Source organism: Sinohyriopsis cumingii, chromosome 2, assembly GCF_028554795.1.
Source record: "Sinohyriopsis cumingii isolate HCF-2022 chromosome 2, ASM2855479v2, whole genome shotgun sequence".
Classification (NCBI taxonomy): Eukaryota; Metazoa; Mollusca; class Bivalvia; order Unionida; family Unionidae; genus Sinohyriopsis; species Sinohyriopsis cumingii.
In genome coordinates, this window is record NC_142962.1 from 102059457 (window position 1) to 102085734 (window position 26278).

The following is a 26278-nucleotide window of genomic DNA, read 5'->3' on the forward strand; positions in this document are numbered from 1 at the left end:
TATATTGAAAGAATATGTAATATGATAATACAAAGGTACCATCTAGACTCGCTTTTAAGTTGAATATATCTGCAAACTGCACTTAACCCAATCTAACACTGCATAATGTACTGGCTGATTTGAGTCTGTGCAGTTGTTAAGAGTCATCAGTAGAACAAGCAACACAGACACTGATCTACAGGTGCATTATGCTATGGCAGATCAGGATCTTTGTTATTTGTAGTTTTCCTGAGCTTATAAGCAAGTAAATATGGTAATTAACATTTACCACTTGCAAAAACGCATGTTTAAAGTTGTTCGTAGGCCATGTTTAAGTCCATGTACATTCAGTGTTAACTTTGATTTTATGATTTTGTGTCCAATTATTTAGTCTTGAACATAAAATGTTTTTAAAAAAGTTTTGGGGGCATTTTTTAATCTTATTTAGAACAACTGTAATATGTAACTATTGGTCACATGACACCTATTTTCTTTCAAGTCTTCCAGACAATAGTAACTTCAAAAACATTTCCTGTTTTCCTAAGATGCCTTGAAACAACTTCCCCCTGACAAGCATGAAATACTGAAAGGCTGATAATGTTACTGTTTCCTTGTTTACTTAAGTTTGAATTGGAATGTGGGATGGTGGAGTAGAGAAATATATATAAGATATGAATTTAATAGTACATATGATTCAGTAAAAGAAGCAGTATTCACATTAAAATTATGATTTGTAAGATAAAGATGAATATTTTAGTTAGTCACATATGTTTAAATTTATTTTTTATCCATCTTAGGTCTGAATAATTTATATTAAGTTGCCAAAGAACTAATACCACCCAGTAATACTTATAATAGTTTTACACTAAAATCTCCAAAGTTAAAATAGTTATGTTTTACATCAGAAATAAAACTCATGTCATGATGCCTGACTTAACTGTCTTCACTTTGCCTGGTACAGTTCTATACTTTTCAAGGAAACATACATGATGGCTCAGTATTTATCATGGCGGACTCCTAACCAGAAAGGTGTGGATTCAAATCCTGCCCAGAGCTGGTTGGTTTGGCTGCCAAGGTATGTCTGTGAGCAGTTAGGCACTTTATCTAAATTTTCTTGGCATGATGTAACTTTTCACATTTTGATGTGTCATTAAGCATCATGCCAAAGAAATATGCTATTGCATGCATAGTCGGTTTGCTCACTGGTCTAAGGGTGACAAGTTTATGTCCAGATCTGATGTAGCATGACACATCTTGGTCTGCAGTTCAGGGTGCTATTTTGTTGGATTTGCAAGCCAGTGGTTGCAGATTCAGACCTTACCCAGACCAGCTAATGTTGGTTGATACTGGGGTTCTCAAGTTACTTTACAATCCCATTTTCACAGCACTATATTGCCTTTCTGGCATCAAAGAGTTGTTGAGCACCAAAGAAACAAATTGTGCCATTGATTCTTTTTACTGACTTGAAGTGAACAAAGTTGACCTTTATCTGCTGAATTGTGTCATTTGATGATGATTCTGAATCTACTATGTTTTCTAGTTGAATGTACAGTGTATATTATAAACAGGTAAACTGCTAAAATTGTTCTCGTTATCTTAACTGTTGTTACCTGGAACCACCTAATTGATTATTGATTTTACTTAATTTTCAGAAAATAAATAAATTGTCTGGACTCTCATTTATAGAGGTGTTGATCCTTTCCAAATGTAGAGTGTGTAACCTTTGTGTCCAATAAAATTTTCAATTTTTTCCACCTAATGTTGTTACTAGATAGCTCTAGATATCAGATAGAATAATTTCTTTTATCTGTCATGTTGTACAATGTTGAGGTCCTTCAGGTGCATTAAAGAGACCTGGGTATTCTTCTAGTGAATATCCCTGGGGCATTCTTTTATTCTCACTTGAAATTCCCATTAAGTGCAAGTGATGAGTAGATAAATGACATCACATGTAATTCAATGACCTCACAAGTTGGGTTTATATTGGAGGGGTATGTAAGTGCTTCTAAACATTTAAGATTGATACATTTTTATGAAAAAGTGTATTTGATGGTATTGTAATCCAGTAATTAATTTATAAATGATCAAGTCTTAATTTCAGGTTGTTTACTTGAAAAGCAAGCTCATGCTAAAATAATTGCTTAATTTAAAGGTGATTCTTTGTGCAAAGTAGGCTGGATTTTGGAAAACATCTGGCAAATTAAGGCTGACAGTAGGACAAGTGGACCAGACTGCACATTGATCAAATTGTTATCATTTTTAGATGTGAAGGTACTGAGAGAATCATTGCTCTCCGGCTGTCAACATCCTCAGGCCCATTCAACATATTTAGCGTGTACGCCCCAACCCTCAGCTCCACCCAGGAGGAGAAAGACAAGTTCTGTGAGGCTCTGGATCAGGCAATATCCAGTATCCTCAACAATGAAGGCCTCTACCTACAAGGAGACTTCAATGCTAAAGTGGGAGCTGACCATGAGGCCTGGTCCACCTGTCTCGGCTCTCACGGAAGGGGCAATGATCAATGACAGTGGCCAGCAACTGCTGGAGATGTGCTGCTTCTGCAGCCTATGTGTGACCAACACGTTCTTCAAACGCATGGACACCCACATTCACGCCACTGGCACCAGCTAGACATTGTCATCACCAAGCGTGTGGTACTGGCCAGCGTCCTCCACAGCTGCAGTTACCACAGCACTGACTGTGACACAGACCATTCCCTTGTGGCCAGCAAGGTGTGAATAATACCCAAGAATCTGCACCATGCCAAGAAGAAGGGTCACCCATACATCAACACCTGCTGTGCAAGCAACCCAGAGAAAACACAGCAGTTCATCAGCAAACTGCAGGAAGCTCTCACCAAAGCAACACCTGAAAACACCATTGACTCCAAGTGGTCCCACCTCCATGACTCTGTGTACAATTCAGCCATCACTGCCTTTGGGAAGAAGGAGTGCAAAAATGCCGACTGGTATGAGGCCAACTGGGAGGAGATGGAGCCCATAACTGAGGCAAAGAGGAATGCCCTCCTGACATACAAGGCTGCACCTAGCCCTAGAACACTATAAGCCCTCAGGACTGCCAGGAACAACACCTATCAGACTGCCCACCGCTGCGCCAACACCTACTGGCTGAACTTCTGCACCAGTATACAGACAGCTGCCAACACTGGGGATGCAAGAGGCATGTATAAGGGTATCAAGAAAGCGACAGGCCCACCCTCCCAACACCACCCCTCCCCCACTCAAGTCCAAGACAGGTGAAGTCATCACAGACCAAGAGAAACAACTGCAGCAATGGGTCAAGCACTATCTCGAGCTGTATGCAACCCAAAACATTGTCACTGACACCTCCCTGGACGCCATCCCAGACATGCCAGTCATGGAGGAACTAGACACACCACCAACCCTGGAAGAGCTCTGAAAAGTGATCGATTGTCTTGCCTATGGGAAGGCTTTTGGAAGCAATGAGAATCCACCTGAAGTCCTCAAGAACGGGAAATCAGCACTGCTCCAGCCCCTGCACATACTCCTCTCCTCTGCCTCTGCTGGGAACAGGGACACATCCCCTAGGACATGCATGATGCCAGCATCATCATTTTGTACAAGAACAAAGAAGACCGTAGACCACAACAACTACCGGGGCATCAACCTCCTCAAAATCGTTGAAAAAGCTTTCACCCGTGTTGTCTTGACATGCTTGCAGACCCTAGACTTCCGCGTCTACCCAGATGCCTAATGTGGATTTCGAGCTGGCAGGTCAACTGTAGACATAATCTTCTCACTATGACAGTTGCAGAGGAAGTGTTGCGAGCAGCAGATGCCCCTCTACATTGCCTTAATAGACCTGACAAAGGCGTTTGACCTGGTTATTTGGAGTAGACTCTTCAGACTCCTGCAGAAGATGGGCTGCCCCCTCCCCCCTCCCTGACTGCTCACTGTCATCACGTCATTCCACAAGAACATGCACAGCACAGGCCTTCCCAGTCATCAGAGGAGTCAAGCAAGGCTGCATCCGTGAATTGCTCTTCACCAACGATGCAGCCTTGACATCACAAACAGAAGATGGACTGCAGCAGCTGATATGTCTCCTCTCCCACACCTGCAAGGAGTTTGGACTGACGAAAAAAGAAAATGAACATCATGGCGCAGAATGCAGACTCCCTTCCCACCATCACCATCAATGGGTACAACTTGGAAGTTGTTTAGAACATACCTCAGGTCCACCATCTCCAGCTCACTCATTCTGAGGTGAACGTCAGGATTGCCAGGGCAGCAGCAGTGATGGCCAGACTGAACCAGAGGGTCTGGAACAACCCCAACCTCACTGAGAAGATCAGACTGCATGTCTACAAGGCCTGCATGCACAGCACACTCCTCTACAGCAGTGAGACATGGACCACCTATGCGAGACAAGAGAGAAAACTCAAGAGCTTCCACCTGAGATGCCTGCAGCGCATTCTGCACATCCAGTTTCAGGACAAAGTACCCAACACAGAGGTTCTGGAACACACCAACATGAACAGCATGTTCTCCATTCTCAGTGAGAGGCACCTTCGCTGGCTTGGCCATGTCAAGAGAATGAACCCAGGCTGCATTCCCAAGGACCTGTTATATGGGGAGTTAGCAGAAGGTGCACAACCGACTGGACGACCATGTCTGCGCTACAAAGATGTTTTCAAGAAGGACATGAAGATAGCTAACATTAATGTCAATGACTGGGAGAGCTGTGCTAATGACTGTTCCACCTGGTGCCTAGCTGTCAGACAGGGTGTTCAAAAGCCAGTGAAGACAGGAACATAAAGCACACTGAAAAGAGAACCAGAAGGAAGGCGAAACAACAACTTACTCTGGAGCTACACCATTGTCTCCCGTTGACGGACGGATGCCAAGAAGAGAAGAAGGTAGCTGGTACTACAATCCCAGATTCACTGACCTTTAGGATAGGATCGATTGAATGGTTTTTATGTCTACATTTTGTTTAATATTCATTCAGAGTTTGGGTAGAGTATCCTGCATTGTTTTAAATTTAGAGATTAGAGTCATATTTCTTGAAGTTCAGCTCTTTAGTGCAAATATGTTTAATAAGTAATAATTGATTTTTAAACCTGACTTCTTGCAGTGGAAGTAGTGGCAAGTATCACAATGTTGATAAAAAATTTTATATGTGGGTTACACTATAGAGCAAAATTAAGAATTTATTATTTTCTCATAATACCATTGTATCAAGGAACAATTATATTTCCTTGGAATATTCCACTGTAAACTTAATGGTTTTGTGATAACTGTTGCAGTATTGATGGAATCTGTTTAATTCTGACTCTGTTTTGGTTTACATAAAACATATTTTTCTTGTCTGATAAATCATTCCTCAAAATTCCTACTGATTGGTACTTGTTTGGGTTTGGATTTACAGGACTATTAAATATTTCTTCACAGGAGAAAAACAGATGTGACATTGTATTCTTATATGTAACAAATTTATATTAATATATCATCCCATTCTCTTTGATGACGAAGAAAGGAATACAATAGAAATAAACTTTTACTGGCATACTAGAAATTTGTTAGGTTGACATAAATGTGAACAACATATAAAAACACATTGACTGGTACATTTAGTGTGGATATATGTATGTATTAGGGTTTTCAACCCAGGAATGACTGTATGGTGCTGATTAAAGGTAGAGTTCTGAAGATATAAATATAAAATTTTGTGCAAAACATTTAGGAAGATAATCCCTTCCAAATAAATATAAACATGAAGTAGAAAGATAATCCCTTCTAATTAAATATAAACATGTAAAGATATCAAAATTCAGTACAATGCATATACAGTAAAAGAAAAAGGTTAAAAAATGTAAATAAAGAAATATTGTGTTAAATTTTGTGATAGAAACTTTTATAATTTAACAGAAATCCATTTGTTATTTCTTTGGTTCTTCATCATTGAGTCGTAACTGAAAAATGTCTGCCTCAGGGTATAAGGAAGTTGATACACTTAGATATCATACAGTCATTGATGATGACATTTTTTTATTTATAATGAATGTCTCAGTTCCAGAATATTACTTTTTTGCATTCAAAATTAATTTTATTGTTGTAAGTGTATGTCAGATTTTTTATACGTTATTCAGCTTCAGTTAATACTATCTAAAACTTCATTGCACCTGTGTTTGTACAGAGCTGTTATTTGCTATAATCAAGGTGCCCTTCCATATAGGATTTCAAAATAGGGTGATTTTACCTGTATAGGTATGGAACTATAAAAACAATCAGGCACATAATTGACTGATCTGTTGACTGTTTAGAGGTCTGTTCACTATGGTAGCTAGAGGAAAAATGATACAGATGATATATCTTATATACTCATTTACTATGAGTCCAACTAAACATGCACAGATCCAGATCTATTGTTGCGTAATGCACCAGCAGATCTGGGTCAATGCAGTTTATAAGGGATAATCAGTAGAACAAACAACACAGACCCTGATCTGTAGGTGCACTATGCTACAGCAGGTCAGGATCTTTGTTGTTTGCAGTTGGACTCAACTTATGAGTGAGTACATGCGGTAATCCTGCTTTTATACTCCAGCTTTGAGTACAATGATTTAAAGAGCACCAAAATTGCAGCAATCAGGATGCCAGACCAGTGGCTGATTTAATTATTTTCCCAATCTTGGTTAATGTAGATGATAGCTACTTTTAGTACAAAATTCTTAGGGACACTAAAGAAATCATCAAACATGCATCACACTTAAATAATATCAGTAATACAAAATCTGTTGCTATTGCAAAATTGGTACCCTTTTCAGGCGTAAAATACCCTATTTGATGAGAATTCGTTCTCGCATTAGGTCTAACCATAAGATGCTAGACCATGTGATCGCCCCTCAGGTCCATTATGGGCTGTTTAAGTTCTGTGTCATGGAGAAATCGCATTCACTTTGTATTTTATGCTGTGATTTGAGTTTTCTTCTTTATTGTGATTGAATTACTCCTGATGAAGGATAAATTCTGCTTGAATTGAGCTCTCTTGAGAGCTTTTTGCATTTTTGTTTTCTGATTCTATTTTGCATGGCCTTGCATCACTGCCCTTACCTCATAATGATGTCAGCGTAAGTATTATTACTAAGAATTTATCTCTAACTGGGGTTTGCATTTAGCAAATACCTCTATCCTTGCAAATTTTGGTCTGCAGACTCATATTGATTCTGTTGTTTTATTACAGTAAAAAATCTTCGCATTTCACAATTTCATTTAATGTGACTTAATATCAGATAGTATTAATTTTTATTCTCATTTTTATTATTAATCTGAGTAAACTGTTTTTTTTGCAAAATAAGTCATTCCCAGTTATTGAATAAGTTCGGTCAGTTTTAATTTATATTATTTATCCAAATTATTAATTCTTTTATTTCCTTATATTGAGTTATTTGGTCTGCATACTCATATTGATTCTGTTTATTGTTTTATTATATTAGCAGCTTTTCATATTTCACAGTTTCCGGTAATGTGACTTGTGCTATTTTATCTCGGACACTCAAGTTGAACACCAGTTTTTCCTTTTGTGTTGTGTATTTCATCAAACATGAATTTCATTCTCATAATTAATACTAGATAGTATTCCTATTTATTATCATTTATTAGCAATGTTACCAAACTGGACTTTTGCTAAATTAGTCACCCCCAGTTCTTGACAATTGCTGGATGATGTAATTTTTATTAAATATCTTCATTATTATATCATGGTTTTGTTACCCTGTCTGAAATAAATTTGGTTTGTGGACTTGTATTTATTCTGTTTGTTACAGTAACAAATCACCATAGTTCACATTTTCCTTTAATGTGATGATGTTTTTATTTCGGAAAGGCAGATCACACACCAGTTTTTTCCTTCATGTTGTGCTTAGTTACTGAACACCATTCTCAACTTAGCATTGCTTCCTGTTTCACTAAAACTTCAGTGATTGTTTTATTCTCTGAGAACACACCTAGAAAAGGTAAGATCTTCTTGTTATCATGCTAATGTAGACTTAATCCACACAAATGCATTTATTCATTTATACAGTTACTTTCGTAGACATTTTTGAATAAATCTTCATTATAGCATTCTCTTTCAGCAATGCATTGTAAAAGGCAGGGGTGTGGATGGGTGATACCACCCCATTGCCTGTCTCTTGTTAGGCAAGGTATGGAACCAAGCCAAACATAATGAAGGAAGAGAGTTGACTCTTTGTCCTCCTTAAATTAATCAGAATTTTCCTAATCTGGGTCCCATGGGTCTCAATTAAGGATTACTGTAGTCTTATCTGAGACTCACAGGTTAGGGAGCTTCCTCCAAAGTTTGTGAGTTGCACCCTTGGGAGGAGCTGCACCTTCCCCATTCCATGATGGCAGAGAGTGAGTTGCACCTTCCTCTTAGGGAGGAGCACAACCCTCTCTTTTCCATTAGAATGGAGCGAGTCATGCCCTCTCCCCCATTAGTGGGAACAGTACCATTTACTCTCCCACAGCTCAATGCAAACTGAAAATAGGTCTCATCACCTGTTCAGTTAATGGGGACCATTGTCAGTGACAGTATCAAGCCACCTCTTTAGGGAATAGCTCCGATATAAGTGTGTCAGATCTGGGAAAGGGTCTGACTGCAGGTATGAGTAGCCTGACTGGTGACTGGTGACTTGGTACCAGGTACAGGGACCCAGTCACTGATCATTGATTCATCACCAGGCTCTGGTAATTTACTCCTGATCTGTTGGCTTCCATAGGTGCGAGTCTTGGCATGGCATAATGGTCAATGGCTGGGTACTTTCTGTTGCAAATGTTGATACCAGCTTCAGTATCAAGATTATCCATCTCTTGTTAGGTCCTCCATGTTCTTCCACAAGTTGAATCTGACAAGATTAAAGGAAGAGAAGTTACCACTTCTTCAGAAGGGTGCAGTAGAGAGTTTGTTAGCCAGTTTAGGGTCATTAGGTACCCGAATCCCCATTTTTTGATGATTGATTGATCCACAATGACTGGCTAGAGTCCCTCAAACTGTTTCTGTTATGATGTTGGTCCATCATGACCAGGCATGGTCTTCTTCCTAAAGAGAGCTGTCAGAGCTCACTCCCTCTCTCAGTTTGTCTTTGTAGGGATTTATTTCCTCAATAGCTGTCCTTCTGTGAGGGTATTGGCTGATATTCTCTTTCCTTTTGAAGAGAAATAATACTCAAGACCAGTGACATGCTTGCTAATGCCTCAATGAAATTTCTGTTGCATCTTGTGGTCTCTGACAAGAATCCCCCCATGAACCATTTGGTTTAGATTCCTTTGAGAACCATACCCAGTTGCTTCCTTGTAGCATATATGTCAAAGAAGCAGCTTCTTGGCCTCTCCTTTGCCAACATGTTTTTTTAAAAATGTGGCCTTCCATAGAACCACGCTACAAGAAGTTCAGTAGAATTACGAGTTGATGTGTGTGTGTGTGTGTGTGTGTGTGTGTGTGTGTGTGTGTGTGTGTGTGTTAGTGACACATCAGCACAATACTGGCTACATTTTATCAAGTAAAAGTTCTGAAACTGTACAGATAAACATATAAAACCTGCAATAAACCCTTAGTTTTAAAAGATGTAAACATTTCATTGTCAGGATCACTCTAGTCTGAATTTATTTTCTGCATCATAATTAATGTTTTCAATGGCTGTTGGGGAGTTTAAAAGGGCAAACTGTGCAATCATCACTTGCTGTCAGGTATGTTGCAATTAATTTTGCTCCAAAATGAGAATTTTATGCTTTTATATATATATATATATATATAAGTGCCAGACATAAAGAAATTTCACTTCATCATTTTGTCAAAGTTTATATAATTTTGATAGCCATTCAATCATCATTTCTTTAAAATAAAGAACATTTGAAAATTTTCGATTGCAAACCATTTTTGTACTCTAAAGTAGATGCCTGATTTTTTTTGTGGGAAACTAAATGTGGAATAGTTTGTATTGATATTTGTTTTTTTGAGACTCAGACAGTAGCCATATTTGATTTCAGTAATAAATGCATTGAAAGGTTATGTTACCTAATATTCTGATAGTACCTCTGTTTTTGGTTACTCTTGAATTCAGAGATTATGATGTGTTCTGCTTAATGTAAGTCACATAGTAGATGTTTATTTCAGCAATCTTGCCAAAATTTGAAGGAGGTGGGGTGTGGGCATTACTTGTTTTAAAGCTGCATTTTTTTTGTTGTCAATATAAGCAAATCTAACAGTACAGAATGATATTTTACAGAATTTACTTGTTTCTAACTTAAAAGCTGCATATTTTGTTGTCAACATAAACAAGTCTAAAAGTATAGGATGATATTTTACAAAATTTACTGTCGTTTTCAAACTAACCTTTTACCACTGTGATCCAATTCTGTCAAACATTTTCAAGACAAGTTGAAGAATCTTTCAGGCAAATCATATCACAGAATTTGTTACAGTGGAAGTTATATGCTAATAATAAGTAGATATGTGGGATAATTTAAGGACAGAGGCCATATCTGAGAAATCTCCTTGCATGATTATCTTCCTCAATAAATGATTTTTAAAAAGATAACCCAATAAATTTCCTTGTTTTTGTTTTTTTTTAAACCATCTGATGATTGTTTGGTTGTTATCAATTATGGCAAAAGAAAACAGTTACCTAGACAGATTATGGAGAAGGATAAATTATTTGAGTTCTCTTTAGTGGGAATATACTGAACCATTTTCAAGGACCATCAGTTTTAGTCCATGAAGTTTGGCCTAGTCATTATTTTTCTGTAAATTGGAATCCCTATTTTTTGAGAACTTTGTCAAACATGTACATGTTTGATATATTGTTATTTTCTTCTCTATTGCCTTAAATAGCCTTGTTACTCTGCTTTCAGTCTTCTTTTCTGCATGACCCATACTAACTTAGTTAATGTTTTATTTTTTCTTGCAGGACAAGTTGAAAAGGATACCACTGACAAATGCAGAAATTTCAGAAACATCAATCGATAGAAAGTCCTTTGCATTTTCCATAAAGTCTAAGGAAAATGGACGCACCTACTTCATCCATGCGGAGAATGAAATGACTCAAAATGATTGGATGCAAGCAATTTGCTTTGCAAAGGCAGCAGGACAAAGGGGAGACAACTCTTCAGCATGTGTGATTCAATAGTTCTGGTCAGGATTTCTCTTCAATGATAAATGATGTATTAATTTATGTTAATGTTGCTAGGTGTGAATGAAATGGACTTGAATAGCTCTTATTGTTAGGATCTGAATGGTTGTAAGAAAAGCAATTAGTGAGAAGAAGGAATGTGTAAAAATTGCATACTATAGGTTGTTTTAGCTCAAAATTAAGCTTATTTACAGTTAAGTTTCTGTTGTTATTTCTTTCCTCCATTTCCACTGCATTTATAGAAGAATAACATTACAGGCTTATTCTATTAGACATCTGCTTCATGGATGTTATTGTTTTAACTTATTTACTTGAATATTGTAAATATATCTAATATTATATAAAAATAGTATTCTACATGTTTATAAATCCATTCCATTGTAATTCTTAGATGAATATATTGTTCTGTATGTCACTTTTCGTAAATACCTTTGTTTTTTGTCGTTGGTCAGTTTTATTGAACCTCCTTTGACTGATGCTACATTTTAGCAAAAATATATTTTACAATGTACTCCATTTTTTTATCACAAATCTTGCATGCAAAAGATATGAAACAGACATTGGTATCAGTTGTACAATATCTCTTCATTGCCTTTTTTATATTTTGGGCAGAAGCAGCATTAAGTTTTTGGTTGTTGCACTTTTTAGGCACATAGTATATATACTGTAATGAATTTTCATGGATTCTGTATAATCTCAACGTGTTGCACTTAATACCATCCAAGTAGGTCATAGGGATTTTGTTGAGTCTGCTTTATTGGAAGCTTGAGAGAAAGATATGTGTGTGTCTGTGTCGGTTGTGTGTTTGTGTGTGTGTGTGTGTGTGTCCACCCATCCATACCATCCAAACACTAGAGTAAACCAGATAATAAAGGTTTTTTTTATGAATGAGCTTAATCTTGTAATTTATACTTTCCTGTTATTTTTTTTTTTTTTTTTTTTTTGAGCTAAATAAAATCCAGGCTTGACAGAAAGGGTCTCTTGTCATATTCCTTTGGTCACATTCAGTACTATTGGATCATATGTTGTAGTATCATACTTATGGCCACATTCAGTACTATTGGATCATATGTTGTAGTATCATACTTATGGCTACATTCAGTACTATTGGATCATTTGTTGTAATATCATACTTATGGCCACATTCAGTACTGTTGGATCATATGTTGTAGTATCATACTTATGGCCACATTCAGTACTATTGGATCATATGTTGTAGTGTCATACTTATGGCCACATTCAGTACTGTTGGATCATATGTTGTAGTGTCATACTTATGGCCACATTCAGTACTATTGGATCTTATGCTGTAGTGTCATACTTATGGCCACATTCAGTACTATTGGATCATATGTTGTAGTGTCATACTTATGGCCACATTCAGTACTATTGGATCTTATGCTGTAGTGTCATACTTATGGCCACATTCATTCCTATTGGATCATATGCTGTAGTGTCATAATTCTGTGGCCACATTTATTACTATTGGATCATATGCTGTAGTGTCATATATCTGTGGCCATGTTCATTACTATTGGATCTTAAGCTGTAGTGTCATCGTTCTGTGGCCACATTTATTACTATTGAATCATATGCTGTAGTGTCATAGTTATGTGGCCACATTTATTACTATTGGATCTTAAGCTGTAGTGTCATATATCTGTGGCCACGTTCATTACTATTGGATCTTAAGCTGTAGTGTCATAGTTCTGTGGCCACATTTTTTACTACTGAATCATATGCAGCATTAAAGGTCAGACATAGTATTACACAGAATACATTTTTGAAGCCAGATTTATTTTTGGGTGACAGTTGCCTCATACTGTTGATGTAAAACAAATTCGTAAGTTATTACTTTTTTTATTCTGACAGGAAGAAACAACTGGGGCAAATATATAAGTTACTGATGGAAAATCTCTTGAATGTTTCAAGATGTTGGTGAAAATTGAATCGAGATATACTACTATATATTTAATTTTCTGGTATTTTTTAAAATGTCTAATGATGGATGATTTGTGTATGTGGCACTGTTGCTTCATGGAATGTTCCCCAAAAACAAGGAAGCCATTAACATAGTATAGTTAATATTTGTTGGTTGTTATGTTCAGGATGTTGTTAAAATGATTGATTTCTTGATAATAAATGCACCTGCATCATTAAGTTAGATGCACAAATATTGGTTACAATGATCCCTTGATTGCACTTTTCTATGTTTAGGGCCTAAATACCTTTTTCAGAAATTTCTGCAGAATTCATAATAGAAATCCATTTAAAGGAACACATGTATTTGTTTACTGCCATTCAATAGTTCTTACTCACCTGCCCTGTAAGACCAAGTGTGCTTATGTATGATCCTTCATCTGCCATGCATCATTGATTCTCATTTTATGTACAACCATTATTTACAACCTTTTCTCAGAAATAACTTGGCAAATTTGTACATAATTTTACAGTGAACATTCTGGTGTCAAAGCCATTCAGATTTATTCACTGAATGGAATTTGTCGTCCAATATGGTCTCCATTACTAAAAATAGAAAAAGAAACATTAAACAAGTTCTCAAAAACACTCATAAAAATTTGACCAATTTGACATGAAACATGCAGTCATAGAGTGTTTTCAGGTATATATGAAAGGAACTGATCCTCCATGAATGACAGTCACTGTTACTTAAAACAGAAAAAACTTTCAATGACTTTTAAAATATCCACTGATCATATTTTAACCAAATTTGACAGACAGCATCTTGGTATAAAAGCTCTTTTAGATATTTATTTTTACAAATGATGCTGCATCACCTTCATGACCACCATTACTTAAAAATAGAACAAATTTTTAATTACATTTTCTCAAAATGAATTTACAAAAATGATCCAAATTGTGTCAACAGCTTTAGAAGAAATTTTGTACAGGAAGCATCCTACTGACTCAATTTCAAGCCCAATTGCTCTTGCATTTTGTTACCTGGCAAGTAGCAGCCAGGTGAGTGATCTATGGCCAGCTTGAACCTCTTGTGATATTTCTTGTGACCCATACTTGTTTCATAGAATCAAAGGAATTCAAAAGAGATATTTGGTACCAATGAATAATGTACAGGATATAAAATACATGTATATCTTAAATCAATCAGTTGCCAGCTTCATTATATTGGAATAATGTAATAATGCTAAACAGAGATTCATGTATAAAAAATAATATTTTATATAAAATTCTGTATTTGCTATTTAGTTACCTTTTTTTAGGGGCCCCGAGTGACCAAGTAGTCTAAAGCGCTCTTCATTACAGATCACTTCCATCTCACCTCTGTCTGCATGGGTTCTAGTCTTGAATTCGGACAATGTGGGTATGTGAAAAATCTTGCCAGTAACTTCTTGTGGGTCAGTGGTTCTTTCTGGAGTTTTCCCGGTTTCTTCCTCCAATATTAATACTGGCCGCCATGTGAAAGTATTGAGAGCATGATGACACAGTCAGAAACTACTTGAGATGGGTAAAAGAAGTTAAACTTATTTGTATTGCTATGTTTAACTCCTGTTTCAATTGCCAGGCCATTACATCAGTTATCTTATTTTTTGTGTGTGTTTTTGGTTTTACATTTATGAGCTTTTTGGACGAAACCCAATAGCACAGTTTAGTAGAAAACACTTAAGATAGACAAATACAATTTGGAATGCATATGTGTGTGCATATATAGATGATTTTGTTAAATTTTCGTGCCTTTGTATTAACACTTCTTCAATTTTGAATTATTCTAAGATGTATTTGGTCAGCAGTTTTTCTACACATGTCTTGAATTTTTGGCTTAATAGTTTAGCCTCCTAGCCTTTATATACAACTAATAAACTTTTGCAAACTTTAGCAAAGCTGAATCGTGCTCTAGCCACTTAAATTGATGGAGCAGTTTACACTGAATGAGATGATGATCACATCAGCGACTTTCTGTACCACACTACCATTTAATTTTATTTACTTTACTAGAGTTTTCTTTCCCTTGTCAGATACCATTGTTATAGAAAGACAATAATTGTCATGGTGAGAATGTCTTGGATTTGTGGTGTTTAATGCCATTTTCAGCACATGATAGTCGATAAAAGATGGCCAGTATGTTTGGTGGAGGAAGACCCAGGAAAGAACCATCAAACCCTGGGAAGCTATTGGTGATTAGTATTTTTTATTTCAAATTTTGGTGACTTAGAATTTTCCAGTTCGAAATTTGGTGTCATATTTTTCAGTCCAAAATATTGTAATTAATAGGAAAATCTATTGCCAACATTGAATTGTTCTTTTAATCCTGAGTTTAAGCTGACTACCGTTTGCTTTCCTGGCAGCTATGTGGACCTCAGTCAAATTTTTTGAAAATTGTTGTACCCTGTAAAATGCAGTACACAAATCTTCATGTGATACAAGGGAAGTAAGTCTTATTTTGAAATTTGCAGTCCTCAATTGTTGCCCTTTGAAGACCCAAATTAAGCTCATCATTTGGTTTAATCCTTTCATAAAATTTTTAAAGACATTTATTTTTGTTTTCCCAGATTAGTTTGGTTTGAATATCTTCCCTGAATGAAAACTTTATCATTCAGCTTACCAGATTATTTTACAAGCATTTGATGTTTCATTTTTACTCATGTTGAACATATTTAGTTTTCATTGGCTAGATAAAAAATATATATTATTTCTTTATTAAGTTTTAGAATAAGAATTTTTGTCCTCCTGATAATTAATTGGAATTAACATTTTTCATGTTTATCAGTTTCTTTGGTTTGTGAAGAGGTTTTCGTTAGTATGAAAACGTATGCCTTGATAAAGGTATACTATTATTTGCACAGAAAAATCAACTAATAATTTCATAGTTTGTCAGTTTTACATTACACTCCTGGTCACTTTTATCATCTATAAAATGTCTGTAACATTCACCATAAATTTCAAACTTTTTTTTTCCACATTCAGTCACAGAAGACTCAATTATTTTCAATAAAGTTTTATTGGATTTGTGTTAAGTGCATTCCTAGATATGTCCAGCTGTATTCAGTGAATTTTTTAAATTATTTTCAACTATAGTGTAATGTCTGTTCTATCCAAGCTGAAATCATAATTATTGATTCAGACACCAAGTCTTTGAAAAGTTGAAGTACTTTGGTCCCAACAATTTTTGTTTGAGTTTTGGGTGTTTCAGATTTTTAAAGGTTGTAAGCAAAGATGTTCTTGACTCTGGGACCTGGTGAGTTATTCCTGTGTACTCAAGTAGTTGAGTTTTTAGTTATCTCAGTTTTACCATATATTTACTTGAAATTACTATTTCAGAAGTTGATATTTTGCATAAAATATTGTATACACATCTTGCCACATAATTTCTAATATATACAGAGTTCTATATACATAAACTTCCATATATATATATATATATATATATATATATATATATATATATATATATATATATATATATATATATATATAGTACTGTAGAAATGCTTACTTCATGTTTACTGTATTATGAAACATTGGGACACAGTGATTTTATTTCTGCACCATTATGCCTCATGAATTATTTTTTTATTTTCCCATAAGGCTTCATCCAAGATCATATTGGATATGTGCACTATATATATAACATAGAATGAAATATAATATTTATAGGTTACTGTACATGTACATTTTAGTATCTCAGGTGGATGAGTTGTTTTAGGCATGTGCCTAATGGAATTTTCTGTCAGCTGTACCAAATGATAGAGTCCATCCAAGATATCAGAAATTGTAGATGCAGTAAGCTGTTTATTATATACTTAAATTTGTAATTTGCATTAGTTACAAGAAATCTCTTAGTATTGGCATTTAAAGAAATTACAAACAACTGAATAAATATGCATTTGTTTATTCTTTACTCCACTTGAGTCATAATTTCATTCATGATACAACTGAATATATTGGGCAAGCTGGATTTTGTCATAATGTAAAGCAACGGTTGATATCATGCTGTCATAATGTGCATCCATATCAATGACATTGCTTTTTGACATCATATATGTGAAAATATTTTTCAGTTAATGCATATTAAGTCTGTGGGACAAAATTAGAGTATATAATAATAAAAATGACTGAAATGAAAAACAGTGCTAATTTCTATTGGATTTATGTATTGTAAATATTGTCTAGGTTAATCCGGGTATATTTTGATCATTGATAATGATTATTGTCACAAATATTTCCATAAAGTTATTTTCTTACAAATATGTTTTGACGATTATCTCTGTACAAAATTATTTTAAGATCTGAAATTATGATATTTCATTGTATCATCTCTTAGGTGTTTGAGATTAAAACAAAATGGTGTTTATTCAAGCTGTGAAGCATAATTATCAGCTTCTATTTGTTTAAAAAAATCTGCCAATATGTATGCAGCTATAAAGAATTTCCAATACATTCTTGCATAGGGTAATACAGAATGTGCATCTATCATGCCAGAATACATTTGTGGCAAGTGTGTATATATGTGTGTGTGTGTGTGTGAATATATATATATATATATATATATATATATATATATATATATATATATATATATATATATATATATATATATAATGACACAGAAGTTAAAAAGGGGATATGGAATATATAGTCTCCTTATATTTTGACTCAAGGATGTACACTGAGAATATTAAGAATGTACAGACAGACATGAATAATAATAATAATAATAATGAGGTCTTTGTGTAGCACCTAATCTTTAGAAGCTCTAAGCACGTTACAACATTAGACAACACCTATAACACAAAAAAACATATAATGATATGATATTACAAAAAACAAACACCATAAAATTAGAAAACAAAAAACATGCTGAAAATGTTTACAGTAGGAAACAAAATTGGGTCTTTAAGTTTGTTCTTGCAGTCAAAATAGGTGAGTTTTAAGAGCACGTTTGCATGGGATCACTGAGTCTTTGTGTCCAAGTTCAGTGGGCAATTCATTTCACGTTGCTGGGCCCTGGTATGCAAAAGAATGTTGTCCATATGACTTAGTTTTCATAGTGGGAATAATGAGTATACGATTGTCAGAAGAGGAGCGTAAGTATTTTGCTGGTGTACACATAGGTGAGGTCGGATAGGTATGTTGGAATGGAGTCCATCAGTAAAACATAGCACAGAGAACACATTTTGTCTTTGATTTTGCATCAAATGGATAACCAGTGTAGGTTACAGAGCAGCAGGAGGTGTGCTCTGATCGTGGTACTCTAAGGATGATACAAACAGCTGTGTTTTGAACTGTTTGAAGTTTCTGGAGTAGATATTGAGATGAACCAGACAGAACTGACATACAGTAGTCCAGTTTTGAAAGTACTAATAAACACACAAGTGTTTTAGTGGCATCAACTGAATGATATTTGCGAATGGAGCTGATGCGTCTCAGCTCAAGATATGCAGCCTTGCATATGTTCATGACATGTTGGTGCAATGTGAGAGTACTGTCCAGAGTAACACCTAGGTTTTGTACTATTTGAATATAATGTTGGTGTTTCTGATATTTATTGTCGGAGGTAAAGGATGTGAATGAGAAAGTCTTTGTGTTGTGATCAGAATGGCCTCAGTTTTATCATCATTCATCTGCAGCTTGTTACATGTCATCCAAGATTTCACATCAGAAATGCACATCTCAACACCTTGGATGGTAGCATCAACTACAGTTAGGTGGCTAGATTTGTATATTTGGGTGTCATCAGCGTACAATTGGTGAAACACTGGATGATGATCTATGACAGTTGAGAGTGGCTGAGTGTATAGAACGAATAGAACAGGTCCAAGAACAGACCCCTGTGGAACACCACAACATAGATCAACTGGGCTGGAGTGTATTGCATTTGTAGACACAATTTTGTGTCCTGTTGACCAAGTAGGACTTGAACCACAGTAAGGCTGTATCATGAATGCCAAATACATGTTGAAGATGGTGAAGTAGTATGTCATGGTCTGTTGTGTCAAATGCTGCAGACAAATCAAGGAGGGTGAGGACTGTAAACTTTCCGCTATCCAAAGCAGAGAGAATGTCATTAACTACTTTTAGAAGAGTAGTTTCAGTACTGTGGCAAGGGCGATATGTAGATTGTACATTGTTTAAAAGACTGTTTGAATTCAGATGACATACAAGTTGGGATAGAAGAACTTTTTCTAAGATTTTTGTTATGAATGGGAGTTTAGAAACTGGGCGGTAGTTCTTTAAATCATTATGGTTGAGTGTTGATTTCTTCAGCAGAGGCTTTACAGTGGCAGTAATAACATGCTTAGAAAAATTTAAATTTAAATTTTGGCACAGAAGAAAATTAAAGGTGTTGATGCTTCAGGAAAAGAGCAAAGTTGCTTAAATATCTAGAAAGAAATATTTTTGTAGAAAGATATATTTTGTCAGTGAATAAGGCAAGCATGGTTTGATTCAAACATATCACTTGTTTATGTCTGTCTCTGTGCTTATTCATTATTTTCCCAAGAGGAAGACCATGGTTTAGGTCAGAATACAAAGAAATTTTATTTTCAGCCATTTTGTTTTCATTCATATAGAATCCACATGACTGTGAGGGACAGCAGAGATAAATGTACAAACAGGATGTTCATAGTTTAATATATTTGCTGATGTAAGAGGAAAGTGATGAAGTTTCTTACCATACTTGAAGAATCGTATGGTACACATTCTTAATTACTTTACCAAAGAGTCTACAAACTTGTTATGAAAAACATGGCCTCTTTGTGGAATTTCACATTTATCTAGTTTACATTTCTATCGAAGTCATGTGTATATCTGTTATTGATGTATGTTTTTTATGTAGTGATTTGTCATTCACAATAAGAATGAAGCTACTTTTAAACTTCCTTTATTTTTGCATGAATGAAATGAAATATTCCCAAACAGTCTAATATTTCCTTTCTCAAATAAAATTCTGTATAATGCCTAATTAAATCCATATTAATTAGAAAAGTTGGGCCTGCATACCATATTGTCTGTAATTGATTGTGCACTTTTTCCTAATTATATTCTGGGTGTATGAATAGTTTTAAGCTTTTATAATATTAATGATAATTTTACCTAATTCTCAGAATAACATGGAGCACCTGTATAATAAACCCCTGAGAGATCCAGAATTACTTCATTATATCCATAATTCATCTTATTGCTTTTTTAATTTATATATTACATTTAAGTTTGTATGAAAATTTCAGTGAGACTAACCATAAATTCATTGTTTTCCATGCTTATGCCAACCTGATTTGTAAAAACCAAATAAGATTTCAATTTTTTGGGTATGAGAAATGAAGGGACAAAAATATTATGAATTGATGTACAAAATGTTATTAGTACAAAAATTACAGACATTATGGTATACATTGTGGAAAACTGCAATATTTCTGAACTTTATATTGTGGAGAGGTCAGCTGTAAACTATGTAGACACATATATAATAATGCATGTGGCACCAGCAGATCTTGATCTGTGCAGGTTGTTAGGAATTTCATTAGAAAAAATGAGATTGACCCTGAACTGTCTGTTCAGAGGCCATGGTAGATAAAGGTCATATTTGTTTGTTTTGTCTGAGTTATATGCAAGCTTATTCACTGCAACCAACTATTCAAAGTATAAACTGCAAGCTGTGACTCAGAAATGGCCGGACTGGCCTTGTAAACATAAAATTTGTTACCTTGAGCCTCAGCTGAGAGTTTGTGTCAGCCAACAAATGACCATACTTTTGTAATATCACTTTTGATTGGCTATCGGAAAACTGTCATAATCTCAGTTTAAGAGTTTGATGATCTTCATGACAGGCCTTGATTTCACCAACAGAATTGCAAGTCTAGATTAAAATTTAAGTTTTGATGATCTTCATGACAGGCCTTGATTTCACCAACAGAATTGCAAGTCTAGATTAAAATTTAAGTATAGAATCCAGTTACATGTATCTGATTAACTGAAATTTTTAAGTTTGACTACAAACTGAACAATCAGGCCCCCATTTCACCAATGTAAGTCTTCAAGTCTTGACTAAAGACATTTTGTTATGTAAATCTCACCAATGTATGTTTTAAATTATGACTAGACTTAAGGCATTTTATTTCCAAAATTTTAAGTCTGGCTTAAATTTCAGCCAATCAGATCATTATATTATTATAAACTTAAATTTAAGTCTCGACTTGTGTTCTTTTTCTTGAAATTAAAAACTGATCATGGTTCATGATATTTGTTCTGTTTATGACTGTATAAAAGCGTAGACTTTGATGTGTTTGTGTTTCATGTGATGGCTGATCAGAGACTGAGCTCTTCATAGTTGTTGGTATTTTGTTGACAGTTATGTTTAGAAATACGTCTGAGTTTATCATGTTGTGAATTACATTAAGGTTTCACTCTTTATGTGTTTATGTAAACTTTCCAGTACTAATGTTATTGTATATTTTGAACATCTTATGCATCATAATTTCTTGTATAGTCAGAAGTGCTTATGGGTAATTATTTCAGACCTCACATACATTTTGACGAGTGATATTGTTTAGAGACGTTATCTTCATGTTGTTATATATTGTGCTAGCATTTTATCAATCAGTATAGTCAGACTGAATGTGTAAGATATATTCAATGATCTCAACCTGAAAGAATACTGACACAGAGAGGAGCACAGAATATTATGATTGGCAAATTGCCAAATTTTTACACTTAACATTTTAAATATTATAGACACTTTCATTTTAATATAGTAACATGGATGTGTGAATACAATAAATGCTTCTATAAATTCAAAACAATAACTATACTTGTTCATAATATTGTCAAAGTCAGGGATGGTCCTGGCTTTTAAAAAGCTGTCGCCAAAAAAATCGCCAACCTCAATATTTTGTCGCCAATTTTCAAAAAGTGTCGCCAAAAAAAGTAGTGTACATTTTTCCAAGTGTTAATTTAGTCTATTAATGTAACAGGCAATGAAAATTACAAAAGATGGATTAGTTACTACTTTAATTACAACAAGCATTAACAAAATGTTACAAAGTGTTACATGAAGATCCGTCGCCATTTTAGGGCTGCCCACTTGTTGAATGCAGTTTCAAAGTCTAATTTTTCACATCTGTACATGCTGATTCTCATTAAATTCTCGAGAGATGAGATGCAGAGCTTATTTCTGATGTCACTTTTTATGAGGTTCATCTTACTGAATCCACGTTCACAGTCCTCAGTGCTGGCAGGTGACACCAGTAGTCTCTCAGCAGCCCCCCCCCCCCTTTTTATGGCTAGCTTCACAAAGCTTGTAGGGAATTGCATCCTAAATCCCAAGAATGATCACTGAATGCTGTATAAATTTTCTCGACAAGAAAAATAGGATCTCCATTCCCACGAATGAAACTTACACGAGTCAACTCCTGGCAATATTGGACCGTATATATAAGCGTAAATTCACACCCAATTTAGGGATTCTTTCACTCCTGTATTTTGAGAAATAAATAATTATTATTAATTATGCAAAACTGGTTTGTTTTTTTTTTTTTTTTTTTGCTATTTCTTGTTGCGGAGTTTAAGTCTCTGTAGCCGTAACACGGGACTGATGGCAAAAGGAAAAGATCAATGAGTAAAATGCTGCACTGGCGACAGATGTAATTGTGATTTGAGATTTTTTCCATTTGCTTTGTATTTATACACAGTAGTCGGTACTTCAAAGGTTATCAGTTTTCTATGAAGGTTCAGCAAAACTACTGTATTGGTATATGTATAAAAAAAAACAAAAAAAACCAGAAGGATTAGCCATACAATTAATTGTATCTGTTCTATTCGCGTCTTCAGAAGTCGGTCAGTTGTAGGTATAGTGCGGTAGCATGATTGACTGTATCGCAGCATACAGTAGTACTCAGCCCAGATGTCAGCATAAGCAGGTTATGACGTAACAATGCACTGTAAAGATAGGGTTGTCAATAAGAACAAAGGATCGTTTGTGTAACAGATTGATTCCAATGCATTGCTTAGTCAGGTTTGTGGCTTCCTTTCGTTCTGGCTTTAAATTTATTCAGTCCAAATCCATGATTGTATGTACAAATTAAATAACCAAAAAGTATGTCGCCAAAAAAATCGCCAGGTGGGATATTTTTGTCGCCAATAAGGAAAAAAAATCGCAATTTGCGACATTGGCGAAGCCCAGGACGATCCCTGTCAAAGTATATAGTTTTCTGACAGTGTTCACAACAGTGTCAGAGTTTATAGTCATCTGACAATGTTCACAACAATGTTCACAACATTGTCAAAGTATATAGTTTTCTGATAGTGTTCACAGCATTGCTGTATGACAGTATACATCACAGTGTGCATGTGCTAGTTACCTGACAGTGGTTACAGTGGTGCCAAAGGACACGTTTATCTCAAAGTATTCATTTCATTGTATATGTGCATAGTTATTTTGACAGTGGTTACAACATTGTCAAAGTACACAATTATCTCAGTATTCATAAGTGTCCATGTGCATAGTTACATGACTATTTACAACAGTGCTAAAGTATGCATGTAGTTATTCAGCTAAAATGTCATGTTTCAGCTTCTTGGAAATGTTAGCCATGCTAAAAATGTGTAGCCCATAAACATCATATTGTGCTTAATGCCCTTTATAGCTATGGTCCTGCTGAAAGAAATACATTATCAATTGTTTTGTGACATGTTCACCATAAGTTACATCTACAAATAGTAATTCATCAGACAACTACCTTACATGCATCTTACAAAGGCATAGTGTTTTACTTGTATGAAGAGACTTTGTGACAAAAATCAAGAGTTCTACCTATTTTACACCATATATTGCATTGCACATCATATGCAAAGCAGATATTAAAAACACATCTGTCTAAAATTTGGCTTGAGTAGCTGAGTTGCTTAGATGCAGGATGATTACTCATATATGATGAAGTCAAAAGCTGAAAGGAATAAAATTTCCATCCTTGTGTAATTTTAGGAATAGACCATGTTCTAACTTTCACCCTTGGTGTAATTATAAGAATAGACCATGTTCTAGCTTCCATTCTTTGTGTAGTTATTGGATTAGACCATGTGCTAACTTTCACCCTCTGTGTAATTATAGAAATGGACCATGTTCCAACTTTCCCCCTTTGCATAATTATAAAAATAGACCATATTCAAACTTCCACCCTTAATGAAATTTTAGGAAAAGACCATGTTCTACCTTGATATAGAGTACAAGCTTAACATGTATATGTTATGGATGGTACTTTTGTTTTCAGTCGGGTTTGATGAAAAGATATGAGATTGAATACATTTTGCATGATATTTTTAAATACCATGTCATTACCATTACTTCCTCTTTTGAAAACGTTACTATATTCTTCTGGCAGTTGTGGGTCCAAAATATTTATATAATAATAACAATGGTGTGCTCCTGTGGCAAAGTTCATGTATTTACAATATTTTAGGAAGGTTGTGATCATTTATTTATCAAACTGAAACTGAAAATGTATCTCACTCTTAGACTAAATTAGACTGGATATGTAATTTATGCAAATAGGTTTATAACGTTTAGAAAGGGATGGCCTGTTGTCTGCATTCAGTCGTCCTTCTTCCATCTTCCACCTCTTCTCACAAGAATAAAGGATTACCCTTGAAATTTAGATATATGATCATCCCAAAAGCTAGTTGGTCCTAAATGAAACTGGTGATTCTCAGAAAATCCATTATGGCCACCACAAAGCAGACATCTTGATAATCTTGTTATTGTAACTCCTCCCAAATGAATTGTCATGTCAGTCACTAAAAGAATTCTTATGATTTGTTTGTCTTGAATGAAAATCGAACAGAATGGACATATTGAACATTTTTGGTATCTCTACTGTCATATCAGCTTGGGAATTTCCTTAAAAGACTTTTTTAATGTATATTTGGTCTTAAAGAAAATGGTGCTGATCTGACATCTAATATAGCTGCAACAGCAGCTATCTTTAAAATCTTGTTATCACTTCTCTTCTTGAATGGAAACTCATATCAGCATGTGTCTTTTTTTTATCAACAGAAGACTTTTTAGAGTGACTAGTTTATTCCAAATGAAAATGGTTTCACATTGAAATCCAGTATGGCTATCATGATTGCCATCTTGAAAATCTTATCACTACTCATCCTGAATGGATGGTCACATATGCATGGGGTTTTCACTTTGATACTTCTTATGACATCTAGCTGAATTTAAATAAAAATGATGCCAATCTGATGTCTGACATGGCCCCCAAATCAACATTGCAAAGTTGTATCAGCATGATGTCTGACTGCCACATCCAACCCCACCCCCGCCAATTGTGGGACTCCCTCCAAATGAATAAAATTGTTTGATGGGAATTTTGGACTCGTGCAGTCGGGGGAGGGGGTTATTTAGGCAACTTTGCTATGCTTGCTAGTTGGTCTTAAATAAAAATTGTGCCAGTTTAATATCCAGCATGACAACCAAAGTGGCTAGTAGAAAATTTGAAATTTATATTGCTCATGAATATCAGAGATGGTTTCAGTAGTCAGCAGTTAAAAAAGAAAAGTGGTATTATCTTGAATGCCACAAAATTCTGCTTGGACATTAAAGCGTTAGTAGGGGCACTTGCTGAAAATAATTTAGTCGCCTTTAAACTGATGTATTGAGATGTACATTCTTTGATCTTGTTCTCGGTTATAATTATCTTGCTATTAAAAAACGTAATCCTGAATTTAAAATTTTCATTTATATTTCAACCTTTGATTAGAATTTCTTAGTATTTCTCACTGTCCATCGGGTTGTCTCTAATGCTCTCCAAGGAAGAAATCATTTTTCCCAAGGCAAATATAGATAGGAATTATTCTAGGCACAGATCTTGCATCTCAGACTGAAATTCACCTTTCAAGAATCCCATTATAATTCTGAACTTTTTTTCATTTAGTGAGTGAAAAAGTGCTGTCTTGGGAGAATTGCATCACCACAAAGGATACCCCACCCAGAAAAATAGATTCTTGGAAAAACTTAACCTGAATCATGTGGAAATGAAACTATTCTGAATACTCAGTTGATCTATGCAAAACCTGTTCCTAATACTCAGTTGATCTGTGCAAAACCTATTCCAGATGGAGTCACACAAATTATAAGTAAACTGCGTT

At 35.1% G+C, this 26278-nt stretch overlaps 1 protein-coding gene across 2 annotated transcripts in view; it reads left to right on the forward strand.

The window, feature by feature from the left end:
- Positions 1-25861, forward strand: part of LOC149805498 (PH domain-containing protein DDB_G0274775-like) — a 33196-nt gene extending 7335 nt beyond the window's left edge. The window contains exons 2-3 of one of the 2 annotated variants that reach the window (XR_016419679.1): positions 10931-20937; positions 21005-25861. Coding sequence is in view for 1 of the 2 variants with exons in the window: in XM_089950096.1 (XP_089806222.1) it covers positions 10931-11149 (219 nt within the window). In the remaining variant the exon portion in view is untranslated. Of the gene's footprint in view, positions 1-10930 lie in introns of both variants that reach the window. The other variant, XM_089950096.1, reaches the window with a different exon arrangement.
- Positions 25862-26278: the final 417 nt, after the last annotated feature.